The sequence below is a fragment of the Acinonyx jubatus genome, chromosome F2 (genome assembly GCF_027475565.1).
Source record: "Acinonyx jubatus isolate Ajub_Pintada_27869175 chromosome F2, VMU_Ajub_asm_v1.0, whole genome shotgun sequence".
Taxonomy (NCBI): Eukaryota; Metazoa; Chordata; class Mammalia; order Carnivora; family Felidae; genus Acinonyx; species Acinonyx jubatus.
Window position 1 is genome coordinate 25626899 of NC_069394.1, and position 19441 is coordinate 25646339.

The following is a 19441-nucleotide window of genomic DNA, read 5'->3' on the forward strand; positions in this document are numbered from 1 at the left end:
ACAACAATCTCCATACTTAAAATGTGGTGCTGTGATTTTTTTTCTCTTGGTCTATCCTTGTGTGTCCTTAAACTTTTTGGGAAGAGGGTCTCATGCCTCCTTTTAATATTGGATCCTCTGTATCACCTTTGCATAGAACCTCACATACATCAGTTTCAGAAATCTTGGTCAGCAAGCATCCTATTTTGTTGGACCTGCATGTATATAAGAAAAAAAATTCTTTTAGAATATAAGTGGCTTTAATCAAGCAGATATTCACCTAGTCACGATTAAATTTGGGGCTTTGATTGTGTGTTAGACACCTGAGGTTGTAACTCCTAAGTAAACACTCAGTGAATATATATTGAATAAATAGATTAATGAATATATGTTTGCAAGTGTAGAAGTTTCTGTCTTGGATGGCAAAAGTGATGGTAGTGTTCTGCACTAAGACTGGAAATAAAGAAGAACGGGCTTCAAGTAGGTCAGCTCATTTTGGGACATTTTGAATTCGTGGCCTTTCTGTGGGGCATTCAGATGTTACCAAAAGAGATCAAAAACAGAGATACAGATTTCTAGAAGGAGGTTGAAGCCATGTGTAGCACATGTAGCAGTTGCCCTTGTGGGTATCCCCACCACACTCAAGATTCAGGTACCTGTTCACCCAAGGGCTTCTAGCTGTAAACACCTGTGACTCCTCTGGGGTGGCCACCTATGGGGGTAATGGGGAGTGACTCCTAACAGGTATGGAGTTTCTTTTTGGGGATAATACAAATATTCTGAAATTAGATTGTCATGTTGTATAACTTTGTGAATCTACTAAAACCCTGTAAACTGTACACTTTAAAAGTGAAAACAGTGTTTGCGAGTAACTGGGTGAATGAATGGGTGTCTGGAAGGGTGTGTGTGCGGGGGAGGGGTCAGTTAGGTTGCAAGGTGGTGATGGGTGCACACGTTGTGGAAGATAAGGTGGAAGAGTCAGGAAGCAACCAGACCAAGGGCAACCCTCACTTTCTGTCCCAAAGATCTCGCACTTTGACCAGAAAACAATATGTGGCATCTGTAGAGCTTTTTATGATACGTAATAGGAGCTAGTATTTCTAAACTGTATTCAGACCGAGTGCTCCCTTCATTGCTAGGTCTACTTGACCCATATTCCCAGCTAACCACTAAGTTGTTCACCCTCTTTTTTTCAAGTTTTTATTTAAATTCCAGTTAGCCTACACTTTGATGTCAGTTTCAGGTGTAAATTTTCAATTCTTATCTAAAAATTTCAGTAGAAAAATTCAGTTTCCTCAGCTTCACCTTCAGACGCATGAGGTATGGTTGGAACGTCTGAATATATAACAAGACCCAGCCCCCTGGGACTACAACGTCAATGGCTCCAGACACACTTTGACAAACCCTGCTATACAAAAATAAACAGAACTCCAAAGCGGTGTTTAATGTTTTAGCACAAGAAGCTCCCCCTTGTTTTGGATCACGGTGTTGTTAGGGTCTTAGTCATTTTCTTCATGGTTCCGAGGCCCAACGAAATATGCAACACTTCCATTTTGTCTTACAGTTTATGTTCCAACAACCTAGCATCATGGTCCACCGCACTGCTTCTCCAACCTTGGATCAGATGGCGTATCACCACTCTCATTTCCTGTTTCGCGGTGAAATGGTGCGGTAGACTTGCTCTTTATTGCAGCAACCACTGAAAATCCCACTTCACAAAGATATGATGCCATTGACAAAAATCTAGTGATCTAATATTGAAACTGAACTCTCTCAAGCTAGTGGTTTGCACCATCTACCATAGATGTCTGTGTTTCCTTCAAAACATTGGAGTACTCTGCAGACACCCCTGTGGGTCACTGCACCAACCTGATGTGCTCAACTCAGTTTGGAACTGCAATTGTACCCAGTAAAGAAGGACAGAGAAAATGTACAATAAAAATGCATGCTGGCATTTTGTTTTGCATTTTAGTAAGACCTGTTGTCCAGGGCGGGTACTTCTCCATCCATTGTTAGAGTCCAGACAAACAATGTGGTGTTTGTAACTATATTACAAAACACCTGCAAATCAGTGTATCTTTTCTGGCTCTGCGTCTAAACTATCATGCCTTATCCTAGCGTTTCTTTCACTCAGCAAACACTTCTTATGTACTTAAGTAGCAGACACTGGGCCAGACCACAGATGTAGGGGATAAAAGGGAGACTAAGACAGATTTTTCTTCCCTTTTAGAGTTTACAGGCTTCCGCTTGTATTCCAGTGATTCATAAAAAGTCTCTGCCATTCTGCCCAGCCCTTTATCAGACCTCTGTATACCTGTCTGCTGTTTGTGAGAGTGTCTTTTTGTGTCAAGTAGCAGAGATACAATGAAAACTTTGAATTATTCATTCTATGTCATGCCCCCATAGAATGCTTGGGACTTCTTTTTTTCTTTTCTTTTCTTTTCTTTTCTTTTCTTTTCTTTTCTTTTCTTTTCTTTTCTTTTCTTTTTCTCTTCTCTTCTCTTCTCTTCTCAAGTTTATTTATTTATCTTGAGTGAGTGAGAGAGAGAGAGAGAGAGAAAGGGACACAGAAGGAGAAAGAGGGAGAGAGAGAATCCCAAGCAGGTTCAGCACTGTCAGTGCAGAGCCCAATGAGGAGCCGGAACTCATGGACCATGAGATTATGACCTGAGCAGGAATTAAGAGTCAGCCAGTTAACTGATTGAGCTACCCAGGCGCCCCAGGGACTTAATTTTCTTTTAAAGCTAATTCTGTAACCAAATGTTGAATTATGGACTTCCTTTATTGTCACATACTACTTTATAATTTATATAACTATATTTTATTACAATATCTGCTTGTACAGTTTTCCTCAATTTTATAGCTGTAAAACAAAAAGCTTAGAGAGATCTGGTATTTTGTGTGTCACTCTACTTTCCACCTCCTATTTTGAATCTCAGAAAGATGATACTAAGACTTGCTCAATATTTATGAAAGCACAATTTCTTGGTTTTATTTTTGTTTTTCACCAGAAATGTACTTTTCCTGTAAAATGGAAACATTGATTGCAAAGTTATTTCGATCAGGATAATATAAAGTTCATGATATACATATTAGAGGAACTGCATTATAGCACAGTCACTATGTTAAATGGGAATGATTTAAAAGTTAGGCAACTACACCTCACTTCAAAGTTAAACACTCTTTATTCATTAAAGAGGCACAACTACATAAAAACACAATGAAATATTTGAGGTATATTTGTTGTGACATTTTACTTTAATAAAGAATAGATGGATTCATGGAATGTTACAGCTAGCATGTACCTACAGATAATCTAATCCAATCTGCTAGAAATTTTCCTCAATGGGCTATAATGTTAGTAAAGCTGAATGTGTAAAATTGACTTTATTTTATAGCATGGGCTTAACATGGAAGTAGTAATTTAAGATGCCAAATTTTCATTGCCGACATTTGCAATAATTTATTATTAATTGTCAGCATCTTGGTGTTGGATTTTAGATACAAACACTAAGTGTGGGTAGTCAGTGCTCAGTCTAAGCGGCCCTCCCTATTTGTAAAACATTAAGTGGTTCACAAACAATGAGGTAGTTACTTTGTGGGTTACTCTCTGTACTCTAAATATCACCGATAAAGTTCCTTGTGGATTACTCTTGCATCTTTCTTATTTCTTTGGCCAGAGAATAAATGACATGGATAATTGCTACAGGAGTAGATCAAATGGGATTTTATATATAAAAAAAGTGATTTGTAAACTAAAATGACTTAGTCAAGTATTAATTGCTAATATTTTTTAAAAAATATTCTAGAGTCGCCTGGGTGGCTCAGTCGGTTGAGCGTCTGGCTTTGGCTCAGGTCATGATCTCACGGTTTGTGCATTCCAGCCCCACATCCGGCTCTGTGCTGACAGCTTAGAGCCTGGAGGCTGCTTCGAATTCTGTGTCTCCCTCTCTCTCTGCTCCTCCCCTGCTCATGCTCTGTTTCTCTCTCTCCTTCAAAAATAAATAAATAAAAACATTAAAAATGTTCTAAGATTTTAAAAAATACAAAAACTTGATCACCTTGGATAGTTTAAAACATCATGTATTCCAATTTTAATTTATCTATGCCTCTGAAATGTGTTCTTACTCTGAGATAGATTTTCTTTTATTTAAACCTCCACTTCTGTCAGTTTATACCTCTATCACAACTATTCTTTTTTTTAATTTTTTTAATGTTTATTTATTTATTATCAAGAGCCCAAGACGGGACTTGAACTCATGAGCTGTGAGATCATGACCTGAGCCGAACGAAGTCAGATGCTTAACTGACTGAGCGACCCAGGAGCCCCTAGGACAACTATTCTTAAACAGAGGGTCATACATAGTCCTTTGGCAGGGAGGTTTGCAATGAATTGGCACCATATATATATATACATATATGTGTGTATGTACATATATGTATATATATATACATATATACACACATACACACATATATGTTAGATACTTTATATATATGTCATATACCTCTGTATTTTGATATATGTTATCAAAGTTTAATAACATAACCTCTGAAAAATTAGACAAATAATGTTATTCCTCTAACACAACTGTTCTTAAACAGAAGGTCATACATAATCCTTTGGGGGGCATTTTGCAATGAGTTGGTTACCAATACTAAAATACACACACACACATGCATATATATACACATATATATACATATATACATATATATGTATATACACACATATATATAGATGTATATATACACACAAATATATATATTTATATATCAAAGTTTGATAACGTAAGCTCTGAAAAATTACTCAAAAAGGATTATCTTCATTGCATTACTTAGTTCCCAGCTAGTATGAGTGCACGGATGTGGGGAGAGAAGTAGAAAAGCGACAGGTACAGTTAGAGCTACAGTGCCAGAATTATGATGTTAACTTTGCCTTATTTTATGATGATGCCTTGTGAGGCACATTTTATGGATATGTTTTCATGTGAATTACAAAACAGCATGTGGTGGAAGCCATTAGGAAACTTACCAACTTAACACCACAGCATTAAAGTTTTTTAGACCTTACTTTTGCCACTGATTTCATTTTTCATTGTCAGGGATTATATAATCAGATTCTAATTTCTAATTGCATCAACCACTTTCCTTTATGTTTCTTTTGTATTCTTTTGTATTGTTATAGCAATAAAATTTGTGCCACACCCATTATAGCTTTTCAATTAATACTATTTGAAAAGTTTATTATTCTCATAATTTTAACTTAGTCTCATAAAACATTTTTATCACAGTACATACGTTTGTGTTCATATTTTTAAATAAATTTTATTTTGTCACTGATTTTTGTGATTTTTCTGAATATTTTGCTCTTTCTAAGCCTTTTTGCTACTAACCTTTAAAAACACTGTTTACTAATTTCTTTTTTTTTTTCTGTCAAAGAATATCATTATCCTACCTTGATCCTTTCTGTTTATAACTCAGTTTTGAATCTGTACGATACTTCACTTATAATGTACAAATACTGTGCTTATACAGGATTAAACCTCTATCATAAAGTCATATTCAATCAAGAAACAAAACCTGATCTAGTGAATGTTGAATAGAAGATGTAAAAAAACAAAGACAATTCAAAACAAACAAGCACACAGTGGCAAGGATTTATCTCATACACGCCAGGAACAAGAAAAGAAAAGAAACATTATCAGTATAAAAAGTTTTTAGTTGTTATTTTTTTCATAATTGCACTGAATTTTGGAATTTTGAAATTTTGAAATCTTATTAGGTGCAATAGCTAGGATTTTCGAGAAGGCAATTTTGAAGAGTTCTGAAGAGATGATGAATTAACTTTGAAAGTTAAAGGCAGGGCTCCATGATAATAATCATTATTCTTTTCTCTGAAGGTATAAAGTTCTAACTCATTTTAATGGCTTTATTTTAGCTTAGTTAGCTTTTTTAACTCATGAAGAGCTGTCCCCATATGAAAACCCACGTTAATGTGCTCACCTAGTGTTCCTTTGTTTCTTTCTGACCAAACTATTTTGTTGGAATTGCTTCTTTTTCCAGGATATTATCCTGATTGGAATTGCCCCATTTCTCAAGCAATTGTGTTGTTTCGTGAGAGTATATACATATATTAAATAAAACCATAAGAAAGACTGACTCCTAGTGATAAAATTTAGGCTCAAGTGAAATGAAGTATTGGAAGGTTGGGGCAGGTAGCAACATCACCTTCTAGATATTCTGTCAATGCATACAGAAGTCCAAGTTTGGGGAGACTGAGAGGGTAGCAGTTGGTTTCAGTATTGATTGAGATAGTGAGTGACTTTTAACCTCGCACCACTGAACAAGCCAAGGTACCCAAGGTCAGTATCCAAACTGATCATAACCAACCGTGCAACAAAAGGCAGTAGATCAAGAGACTAAAATATAAAAAGGCAGTAGATCAGGAGTGTATGAATGCTGAATTTAATCTTCATAGCATTTGGCACAGATTGGGTTCTGCTGATACAATCTTTGGAAGGGAATAGCATTAATTTTGTAGGGACAGTGAAAATACATATAAAAAGACCATGGTGTTCTTTTCTCTTTTGAAGGAAAGTTTTGGGATGAGTTAAAAATCTCACTATATTTGAAAAAAAATTATCAATATACTTTAGATTTTAAAAAATTTGAAAAGGTAATTTATTATAACCTTAGAATAAATTTTGTGTGTGTATATATATATATATATATATATATATATATATATATATATATATAACTTTATAGTAAGTGGGTTAATACCATCACTTTTGCTTCCAGCTTAAGATGACAGGTTGAATATTCGAGAGAGAGAATAACCCAGGGTACAAAGGAGAGACATATTGAATCCGAAACCAGGTGCAGAAACAGCCCTTTCATAAAAAGATACAAGTGCTCTGTTTTTACAGTAAGAAAGGAGAAGAGAATGAATGTGAGTAAGAAAAGAATAAGAGTTTTGGAATTAGATTAAAAACACATTAACAGTATAGAGCTTAAAGTTTTTTTTCACTTATTTTCATAATCTTTATTTTCAAAACATTCTACAACAATCATAAATCACTTGTATAATTCTAAAAGAGAAAAGAAAATCATATGGTAAAAATTTCCTACTCCAAATCCATTTTGTTAAAAGTAACCTCAGATTTTCTAATGTGCAGTTAATCATTTTTGAAATTATTAATTTAAATACATTTAGAGAATCATTTGATTTTCGAAGATATTAAACAGATATGATTGAGGTCATCTTGATGATAGATTAGAATGGGGAAAAGTTACATATTTTGAAAAATTAACATCTTTTTTCACTGACAGCTCTGATATCATAGTGTGTTTTTGCAATAATAGGTATAATTTTTAAAAAGATGATAGTGCAAGGGCGCCCAGGTGGCTAAATTGGTTGAGTGTCCGACTTTTGATTTCAACTCAGGTCATCATCCCAGGGTCCTGGGATTGAGCCCCATATTGGGCTGCGCTCAGCATAGAGCCTGCTTAAGATTCTCTTTCTCTTCCTCTGCCCCTCTCCCCTGCTTGCGCATGCGCTCTCTCTCTTTCTCTCTCTCAAAAACAATAAAAATTAAAAAATTAAAAATTAAAAAAAAGATGATAGTACTTCAACAGGGGCCAATATAATCACAGTGAAGACCAACACTTGTTTTTCCAGCTATGTGATTGCGTATCATATGCTTGATGACTCTATACTTTGAAATTAAAACTGTGTTCAATCCTTTATTTTGGAATGTTCTATCAGATTGAGTATCCTACTACAGTGAAAGGTTTTATTTAGCTGGGCGAGACAGATGTCTCTTCAGTGGTGACAGAAAGTACAGTTTGTACAGCTTGTCTTCTGTATAACTGAATACTTTCCTAGAAATACATATTTTTAATGAAACTTAGTTGTTTTTTTTAAGTTTGACTCAAATATTAAAGCAGTTCATAAAATGAAAACAGTGCATTTGTTCAAGATATCCATTTCTTAGACATTATGGAGCCTGGATTCCTCTGAAAAGACTACTTATTTCATTGATTTCTGCCCTCGCTATGTTCTTTTCCTTTTTATATTTTTGGTCTAGAATATGTTAACGTGTAGCTGTGATCCAAGATGGAGGTATTTGTAGATGCCCAGTAGAGTCTTTCTTTCAATAGTGGGGTAGAAATTACCGAGTTTCACGCTTATTTCCATGATTGGGGTGCTCAATATGTGTTAGGTGCTCTGTGTACTTTATAAATGGTATTTCATTACATGATCACAACAGCTGAGGAAGCTGAGGCTTTCAGACATTTTTACGTTTTTAAAGCCAAGGAACTGGGAAAGAGAAGAGTTGGATTTGAAAGTTCTGACTTTTTTTTTTTTCAAATATTTTAGAGAGAGACAGGGAGTAGGGAAAAGGGCAGAGGGAGAGAGAGAGAATCTCAAGCAGGCTTCGTGCTCGGCCTGGAGCCCAACATGGGGCTCAATCCCATGATCCTGGGATGATGACCAGAGTGGAAACCAAGAGGTTGACAGTCAACTCCCCCAGGGGAGGAAAGTTCAATTCAATCAATTCAATTCAATTCAATTCAATCAATTACTCCCCCAGGGGCCCCTGAAAGTTCTCTCTGATTCTTTGGCTTAAACTATTGGCCATAGTCTAAATACTTCCCCCATTGTACTCAACGGAGAAAAAAGAAATCACTGGAATTGTTAATCATTGAGTGCATACAGGAGTGGGTCGAAACTTTAGGGACTAATCGGTGTTCGTCTTTGTTAAGTAGCAGAGCACTTACGTGTCTGTTATTACAAAGTGCCTATCTCCAAGCTAAGTGTAGTTGTTTGCTATAATCAAAAGAAACAAGTTAAAATACTTGCTATTTAAACAAGATGAAATGTCTTTCTTTCAACAAGAAGAATCTGGTAAACTAGAATATCGTAACCAAATACAAATACAGTGACGACTACAGTGATCTTGACAGAATTACTAATCACTAAGTGAGAAAATAGTAATTAAAATTACTTCTATGGACCAGCCCCTATACTAAGACCTTTTTTTTTTTAACCACGAATCTCCTTAGTACAGTTACTATCGTATCATCTCTGTGAGAGAAGGATCACTGCAGTAGTTTGTAAACCAAACTCCTTGCTTCCACCTTTGCTCCCCTAAAGTTTTTTCTTCACCTAGCAGCCACTATGACCATTTTAAAACGTAAAGGACCCTAATGTCATTCTTTTGCCTCCCAGTCCTACAAGAACTGCCCAGTTTTCTCAGAGTAAAGGTAGAAATCCTTACTATGGCCTACAAATTCATAAATGATCTGCCCCTAATCTCTAATCACTTCCTTAATTTCATACCCCAGTCTCCATCATTTGCTTTGCTCTAATCACATTACTTTTCTCACTGTTTCTGGAACATAGCAAACGCGTCACATGGTGGGAGGTGAGTACAAGTGGATTATAAGCAGTTTAAATAACCATCAGAGAATATCTTACCCAAGAATAATTTGTCACATTATAAGAATATGGTATCTTTGGAATAAGCTTTTTTAGATAATAATTATTATTTTCTAAATATATACTATTATTTACTATTATACTATTATTTAGATAATAGTAAAGATATCATTTATTCAGTCCCTCTCAAAAATACACGCACACACACACACACGCATGCACGCACACTTAATAACTTCCTGTATAGTAGACTAATAGGTTGGAAAACAAAATAGATGAGTGCCTGGAGTTTTTCCAGTGGGATGAGAAATGCAGTAAGTAGACAAATACACAATGAATCAGATAGTATATAGGAATTCATAGGAAAGAAGCTGATGGATTAGGAACAGTTGTTTTATAGATAATAGTCAAAGAGAGCCTAATGGATAATTTTACATGTATTAGAAAAAACAGAAGTGAGAATTTGGCACCTGTGGCTTCCTGGAGCAAGCATTTTTCCAGAGTAACACAAAGGCAAAGGTAAAGACCCGGAGACAAGTGTGTGTTTTAATATTTTCAAACCAGAGCAAGGAAGCCAGTGTAGCCAAGGAATAAAGATTGGGGAAGAAAGTGATAGGAAAAGAGTTTTGGAAATTAGCATGGACAGATCACATAGGCCATGATAAAGGCATTGCCTTCACTCTCAGTGAAATACGGAAGCATTAGAAGATTTGACACAGAGGAAGGGCATAATTTGAGCAATCTTGTAAAAAGATTGCTGCGGACACTAAGGATAGATTTTAAGGAGTCAAGAGCAGAAACAGGAAAGCAGCAACATAGCAGCAGAAGGACTATTGGCAATAAAATAGATGAGAAATTATGATGGCTCAGGTCAAGGTGGTGGCACCTTACAAGGGGTAAGAAATATCAGGTTCATGATTTTCAAAGTGTTGATAACAGGATTTGCTCAATGAGGTGGACGGGAAACGTAAAAGAGAGGGATGAGGCAAGAATGATTCCCCAGGTTTTTGGTCTTCAACTAGAAGGATAGTTTTTATTGATGAAGGTGAGAGTAAGGAAGGGCGAAGAATTGGCTATTAGATAAACTTGTAAGGCTTCTCAGCCTTACAAACTTGTTAGGCTACTCTATAGAGTAGTCTAAATAAATCTTGGGGCCATTAAAAAGTTCACGAAGACCCTAATCATTTATTTCTTGGTTGTATGGGTATTTAATTTGTGATGATTCACTGAGCTGTATATTTTGTTTTGTACACTTTGCTAAGTGCGATTCATAATTAAAAAGAACCACTTTACAAATGTATTTGAGTGTAGACAATGTTTCATTAGTTTCAGGTGCATCATGGGATACACCTTCTCTATACTTTACGTTGTGCTTACCACAAGTGTAGCTCCCATCTGTCACCATGCATTAGTACTACAATGATCACTACTGTATTTCTTATGCTATGACTTTTATTTTTGTAATTTATTCATTCCCAAAATGGATGCCCGTATCTCCCACTCCCCTGCCCTCTGGCATCCATTAGTTTGTTCTTTGTAGTTGTAAGTCTCATTCTGCTGTTTGCTTGTTTATTCATTTTTCTTATATTCCATATATTAGTGAAATCATACGGTATTTGCCTTTCTCTGTCTGACTCATCTCACTTACGTAATACCCTCTAGGTCTATCCCTCTTGTTACAAATAGTAAAATCTCATCTTTTTGTGGCTGTGTAATATTCCATTCTATATATAACACATCTTCCTTATCTATTTGTCTGTGGATGGACACTCAGGTTGCTTCTGTATCTGAACTATTATAAATTATGTTGTGATGATCATAGGAGTGCATATATCTTTTTGAAGGAGTGGTTTTATTTCCTTTGGGTAAATACCCAGTGGAATTATTGGATCATGTGGTAATTCCATTTTTAATTTTTGAGGAACCTCCATACTGTTTTTCACAGTGACTGTAGCAGTTCACATCCCCAGCTTTTCAAAAAGAAACGGTGAGAGAAGAAAAGAAAATGCCTCCAGAGGAGAGTAGATTCTAATGCCTAGAGACTTTTCCCTATGCTAAACCTTTGTTCTTTGTCATGCCATCTCTAGTTCAGATTTTTTGTTATCTTTAGCTTAAATCAGAGGTTGGACAGCTTTTTCTATAAGGCATCAGATAGGAAATATTTTATAGTTTGTAGGCCAAAGCGTCTCCATTGCAACTACTCAACTCTGACATTGTAGCATGAAAACAGCCATAGACAATATGTAAATGAAAGTATCCCTGTGTTCTAATAAAACTTTATTTATACACATCGAAATCTGAATTGAGTACAATTTTTACATTTCATAAAATGTTATTTTTGTGATGTTTTTCAAATGTTTGAAAGTGCAAATGCGATTTTTATGTGTTGGGCTGTACAGAAATAGGCAGCGGACCAAATTTGGCCTGCAGGACATAGTTTGCTGATCATTGGCCTAAACCACTTAAATTATTTTCTCATACACCCCTATACTCTAATACATGTTCCTTTTAAACTGTCCTCTATGCTGTTCCAGATATATCTTTTTACAATACAAATGTGATCATGGAAGCTGCCTCTATGACAAGCTGAGGTTGCTGAACAGGAGCTATTCAGACACAGGCTGGGTGAGAGGGTGCAGGCAAGGCCCTCCAGGAAGAGGGGGAAGGGAGGATAGTGCAGACAGAATACAGCATGGCGCGTGCAGATAGTCAGCTGCTAGAGGTAGCGTTCACGTGCGGCACTGGGTTAGGGATGGGGTGGAGAAGTTGGCTGCGCTTCTTGCTGGAAGACTTTTTATGCTACGTAAAGGAAATTGGACTTTATCTTTTTGTGGTGAGTTGCTGTTCAGGGATTTTAACAAAGAAAATGCATGGTCAGTTTTTCTTTTTTTTATTTCATTCCAGCAAACATCCATTACCCTTAGAAATTAAGGTTTTAAAAAATGATCCTTTTAGTAACTTCGCTTTCAGCGGAAAGGGAAGCAAAATCCAAATTGCAGTAGGTTAAATAATAAATGATGGGTAAATTTTATATGCAGGGCAATAAACACAATTTTGCAGCCCTAAATATGTGTTTGCTTGTTTGTCTATTTATTGATATACAAGTACCAGTCCAAATAACTGCACATATAAATACCTGCTAGAAAAGTACCACGATGTGGTATGAATACAAGGGTTGAGATTCAAGTCAGGAAGACCACTTTTTGCTTCATGGTTACCACCTCGGATTGGAATTTTACTCAGTTATAGAGGTGCCTGGGTGGCTCAGTTGGTTAAATGTCCAACTTTGGAGCAGGTCATGATCTCACGATTCATGAACTTGAGCCCCACGTCAGGCTCTGTGCTGCCAGTTCAGACTCTGGAGCCTGTATCAGATTCTGTGTGTCCCTCTCTCTCTCTGCCCCTCCTCTCCTTGCCTTCTGTCCCTCTAAATACATACATACATACATACATAGGGGTGCCTGGGTGGCTCGGTCAGTTAAGTGTCCGACTTCGGCTCAGGTCATGATCTCACGGTTTGTGAGTTCGGGCCCCGCGTCGGGCTCTGTGCTGCCAGCTCAGAGCCTGGAGCCTGTTTCAGATTCTGTGTCTCCTCTCTCTCCCTGACCCTCCCCCACTCATGCTCTGTCTCTCTCTGCCTCAGAAATAAATAAACATTAAAAAAATTTATAAAAAAAAATAGTAAATTACTCAGTTACTTAACCTTGGTGTCTACAACTAACAACACAATAATTAAATTTGATGACAGCTTTCTGTAGTTCCTACTAATATCTTCATGTTATTGACTTACAAGAGGTTCGTCTGTTTATAACTTTTATTATATATTTGTATAAATTATATTTTCGTATTTTGTTTTCCCATTGGAAAGATACTTTTTGTCACTATGGAACATTTTTGACCCATTGGATATTACCAGTAGAAGTGGAGATGAATCACTGTTATATGCTTCTAATCCTGTTTTGTTTTTTTTTTTTATCCTCTGTTCAATTTCAGCCTTGGATCAACTGTGCAGTTCTCTTGTGATGAAGATTATGTCCTACAGGGGGCTAAGAGCATCACTTGTCAGAGGATAGCTGAAGTCTTTGCTGCTTGGAGTGATCACCGCCCTGTATGTAAAGGTAAAGAAAGATCTTTAAATCAAAATGCTCTCTTCACAACATTTTAATAGTTTGAACTTTATTCCACCAAGTATAAGTTTCAATTAAATCTTTAAGGTGTAATGCAGTCTTTAAGGAAGTACTTAACTCATGTATTTAGCGATAGTTGTTGAAAACCTCTAATGTGAAGCACTGGGTTAGGTTCCCAAGGAGTACCCAATGTAATAATTGGAGTAATATGCAAGATAAGACACTGATGACTTTGTTGGCTTTATTTTAATAAGAAATTACCTTGTGTAGAGATTGATAGGGCCTGATTTTTTAACCACAGTTTTATCTCTATTCGTATGCTTTGTCATTTTAATTGCATTTGTCTCCAATAAGCAGCGATACTGGTGTCGGTGGAGGTAGAACACAGTTCTGTGATTCGTTAATTTAATCTAAGACAAATCCATGTGTACCCTCTGGCTTCCCATATTACCAGTAACTGCAGATAGGATTTATTCCCACCACCTTCTTCAAATTAAATATTTCTATATGAATTAAATACACTCCCATTTACTAAAATTTATTCAGCTGTGTTTGAAAGTCAACACCTCATCCTACTGGCAGTCGTGATTGCTCCTTTGTTGTTGTTGTTATTTTTTACTAATTGCATCCCCGCATATTTCAGTGTCCTAGTACTCAAAATTTCATTAGGCTTTCTTCACCCTCGGGGAACATTTTCACTGAGTCAACACACTGTAGATTCCCCTCAGGTGTCATAAGGGTGTTATCAGGGGAATAGAGAAGGGGCATATTTGAGAGCTACCATAAAGGAAAAAAGACAAAAGTATTTGACAACTGGCTGGATTTGGAAGGAGAAATTAACAAGAAAGAGTCAAAGATGATGTTCAAGTCCATGAGACCAGAAAAACCTCATGCTGTTAATAAGTACGAAGAAACTGAAAAATGGAGTTTTATGGAAAATTATCCACAGTTACTGCAATATTGTGATCATTGGCACCACTTGTAGGCACTTTGTGCTGGGCATAGAGCTAACCACCGTATATACTATGTCTTATTTAATCCTCAAAACAAACCAATGGAGACATTATTATCTCCATTTTAGAAATGAAGAAGGTAAGACCTAAAGAGATACAGTCACTTTCCCAAGCTCAAATACTTGGAAAATATTTTTCCTTAAGTCCTTAAGTCTATAAGTCCTTAAGACTTATAGAATGGAGAGAAAAGCCAGATTTCAGAACTTTACTGATGGAATAGAAAATGATAAAATGGAAGCAACAAATATATTCCACTCACTTGGCAATGGCAATGGCAAAGAAGAGAGAATCTAGATGTTTCGCAGATTTGAGTAAATTTTTTCTGTTATAGGTAGATGATTATTCATAACCTATCTCATTTGCAAAGGCTTTCCAAATGACATATAGTGTGATAACATTAAAAGTAAAGTGAAAAGGAGATGATACAATAAGGCAGAATAGTTTCATGATCCTAAACAAAAGCTTACATACAAGTGGGTAGACAACTGTTAAGAATGGTTTACATGTAAGACTTAAATATGGTGGCTGCCAAACAATGGGGAAAATGACCATTTTACACAAAAACCATTGTCTATAAAATACAAGCATAGCAATGAAACAGAAAAAGCAAATTTTTTCCTGGCTTTGAGGTCTGAAATGCCTTGCATTGTTTTTTATAAAGTAGACACTGAATAATAGGCATTGTGGGAATAACTTTCATCAATGTTCTGGCAATGACTAGAACAGTAAACTGTTTAAGGTTGATTTTTTATGGTGTCCTCCACTCAAGACAAATTACAGTTATAAAGGACAATGTAGTGAAAATCATGGTTTCAAAGAGTGTGATCCAAGTTTCTTGCTTCAGTTTTACATAAATTAGATGTGTGAACTTTCTGATGGCAATAAAGAATGGAAAAAATAGAGAGTAGATTTAAAAAAATAAACAAAATCTCACACAAGAGAAGTTACAGCCAGATCATGGAATTTGAGGTCTACATAAAGTAAGATGGAGACTATAAACCATCTTTTTTCATTCAAGACTCTCATTTCAATAAAAAGAATGAATCATATTTATTACAATTGTAAATTGTTCAAAGGCAGTAATAATGTTACATTATTCTGTTATTCTTCACAAACCCTATGGAACAAAGAGCAGCTCTGTAGTGACCCATATCTCAAGAAATACTTGTTGAAAATTAATGCATGATTATTTTTCTTTGATTCCAAGATGCAGGAGCCAGGAGCTATAAATGTGCATGTTCAACATTCGTATAGTGATATTATTTCATCTAAATTTTACATCTTTTCTGCAGATACTAATCATTTATACATAGCTTTTTTTCATTCCTCGCATTCAGGCGCATGTGTGTATGGTTTATAAAGTACATTTGGCTATTAGAAATTACTGGCTGTGGTGCTAGAAACAGTAATGCAAGGAACATGCTGAAATAGTAATTGAAGTTTTAAAATGACTATCCACAGTGAGTCGGAACAAAGAATAGTTTTCATGTCTCATGGGTACTTGGACAGAATAAATATGCTTTTTTCCAGACAGCAGCATAAATAGCAGTATCAGTGCACTGCACCTTTGAGGGGTTATTAATATAGCTGCCGTCTATGTATTGCATGGTTGAGCAATCAAGAAATGGTGATTTTCAAGAGACTGAAAGTTCACACAAATAGCAAATTATGAATTAAAAGAAAAGGAGCAATTTACAAATTAATATTAATGGATTTTACACCAACTCAGACAATAATTTTATTCCCTAAATGGGATATGTGTATGAGATATTTACCAGTTTACAGTTATGGAGACAATTATTCTTTGCTGGATATTCAGTAGATTTCTAAAAACTGGAGTTTATGCAAATAAGCAGACTTTTGCACTTGACTGATATATAGAATGTTTATTTTAGATATTCATGATATTCAAATAAACATCATTTGTTTGAAAATTGATAGTTTGTTAACTAGGAAATATGTAGGATAGTTAATATTTCTAGATCAGACAAAGCTGTCGACTAATTTTCAAACAATATTTGGACAGTCCAAATAACCAGTCAAAGCACAAGGGCATTAACCACTCATGAGAGTAATGTAAAAGGTGGCTAAGGAAAGATTAGAAAAGAAGGCAAAAGAAATACAAAAGTATTGGAAATGGGTAAAATCAAAAAGTCACCTTTTAATTCCTTTATTCAATTAATTATTCAATCATTTGCCTAAGTAGTGATTAATACACTTATTTATTTCGGATTCCACAAGCATTAATGAACATTAGTAAGGATCCCAAATTAAATATGTGGGATACACAGTATGTGATGGTTTTAATTATTTTATATTGAAATTCAAAACTAAAAAATATATGGTAGAGTATGTTGTTTACAAGAGAGGTACAATTCTCTGCAGAATTCAGGTGAGGAAGATTATTCCCAAGTTTGGAGACCGTCAGGCCTTAAGATAGAAGAGCAGGACTTGGAAGTTGTTTTGAATTTCAACATAGGAAGTTGGAAAGCATTCCAAATATAGAGGGTATGTCATGAGCGAAATCACAAAGTGAATCGGTGTATCTGTGGAAGAAGATGGGGGAGGATGGGCATTCCAGTTTGGTTAGGTATATAAAGGAATATGAAGTGAGGTCAAATTAGAGGGGTTGTATAACTCCTCCTTTAAGTGTTTTTGGAAGCACCCTAAACCATTCTATAGTATATATATATACTGCAAGTAACTCCTATCTTTCCATTTGGACTATAACTTACCATACACCGTGCTAGCACACTAATCCCATCAAAATCTCAGATTTGTTATGTCCCACTACTTTTCAATGGCCCCATTTTATTTCTCAATTTCATACTGTGAGCCAGTAAAATGAGACAATCAAGAATATGAATGCAGGGATGAGACTTCAAATCTTCTTCGATCTTCTACTTAAGTAATATACTCTCGTCATTAATTATCAGATTTCTTATCTTGAAGTAGCGTTCCAATACATCAGGATCTACTCCATCTAGAGGTAAGAATTTGTGTGAGGACAGGGCGCCTGGGTGGATCAGTCAGTTAAGTACCTAACTTTTGAGTTCGGCTCAGGTCATGGTCTCACGGTTTGTGAATTTGAACTCCAAGTCCGGCTCTTTACTGATGGCGCAGAGCCTGATTGGGATTCTTTCTTCTCTCTCTCTCTCTCTCTCTCTCAAAATAAGTGAATAAACTTAATAAAGAAAAGAATTTGTGTGAGGATGGAATAAGGTAATCCATTTAAAACAGCGAGTATATGGGCTGAAGCACACTAATGGATGGAAGTGCTGGGTAGAGCCCTGCCCCTAATGCTTATCTCATCTGACTGCCAAAACAATCCATGATCTGTCTCCATGCAGTTGTTTCATTAACTCTCACCAGCAATTTATCCCAGCATCTCAATAGTGAACACAATCACTGCCCTAATTTTCATATATGTGTGACTTGACCTGAATGGAAGAAAACCTAGTAACCATACACTGCTCACCTTTCAGTCTTAAGTCACCTTTCACCTCCTCCAAAACTTCTTTCCTATTTCAATTATCCATTACCCGCCCCCCCCCCCACACACACACTTCTTTAACCTTACTTCACATTTTCTATCTTTACCACACAATTTAGCATTGAATTCTATTCTCTTTGGCAGTGGTTCCTCACCATTTTATGGGCAATAGACTTGATCCTTCAACCAAAACCACCTCAGAAAGAACAAAATAATCAACACTTCTAAAGTACTTGACTTTCATTGGATTTCCTTTTGACTATTGCCAAAAAAAGGACAGTTATCTATATGGTTTATCCATATATTACCTTCGATTAAATGGAAGGATCATAATGGGGTGCCTGGGTGGCTCAGTCAGTTGAGTGTCTGACTCTTGATCTCAGCTCAGGTCATGATCTCATTGTTTGGGAGTTTGAGCCCCAAGTCAGGCTCTGCACTGGCAGTTTGGAGCCTGCTTGGGATTCTCTCTCTCTCCCTCTCTCTCTGTCCCGCCCTGCTCATGTGCACATACTCTTTCTAAAAATAAATAAATAAACTTAAAAAAAATTGGAAGGATTATAATGAGATTCTACTCCTTTGTTCATATACAAAGTGAAAAATGGGTATTGCAGTTTATTTGGTAGATAATCACTGGCCAAACCTAAGGGTTATAACCCCAATTAATGAATATTTATTAAGGGCTTTGAGGTCTTACAGTTTCCAAAATTCTTTCACATATGTTTTAGGCTCCTTCTCATGTTTTGTTCTTCTTCACAATGTTTACCACAGTGACCATTATGCCTATATTTTTGTGCATATGATAATTGCTAAATAAGCATTTTGAATAAATATTGTGGAGAGACTTAATTATAACAGACATTTTTAAAAGATAGTAATGTGCTGATATTAACCACAGAAAGTTGCCCTGGAAGAAGGCTTCCTGTTATGCAAAAGCAATTAGAAAATTTTGCCCAAGAGCAAACTAGAACCTGCTGAAATTTATCAACCAGAAACACATATAGCAGGTGTTTGTCTGTAGCTGTTATTGATGCCTTCTTAGTTTCATGGAATAATGTTACAGATGAGATGATGCATAATAAGGGTGATATTAGCAATTAATAGAGTGACATATGGTGAAGAAGATAGACAGATGGTTTAGATATGGGTATTTATCATACATTCATGTTTTTTTGATGGTCTTTTTTCCGTTAAAAATAATAGTTTGAAATGTATTATATAATTTTGATAAGGAAATAAATTTTACTGCCAATGAATATATTTTAATGACAAGATGTCATTTACATATTATGTGCTGCAGATGATAGTGATGCATTTATGTATATAATTTAAAATTCAAAACTACCCGAACAATTAGAAATTTTGCATTTCAATAGCGGCCTTC

General features: G+C 35.8%; 1 protein-coding gene across 6 annotated transcripts in view; it reads left to right on the top strand.

Annotated features, from left to right (window-relative positions):
* The window catches only part of CSMD3 (CUB and Sushi multiple domains 3), a 1242277-nt gene that overhangs the window by 554347 nt on the left and 668489 nt on the right, over positions 1-19441 (top strand). For all 6 annotated transcript variants that reach the window (XM_027064013.2, XM_027064014.2, XM_027064015.2 and 3 more), the window contains one exon: positions 13421-13545. In XM_027064013.2, the coding sequence (XP_026919814.1) occupies positions 13421-13545 (125 nt within the window). The remainder of the gene's footprint in view (positions 1-13420; positions 13546-19441) is intronic.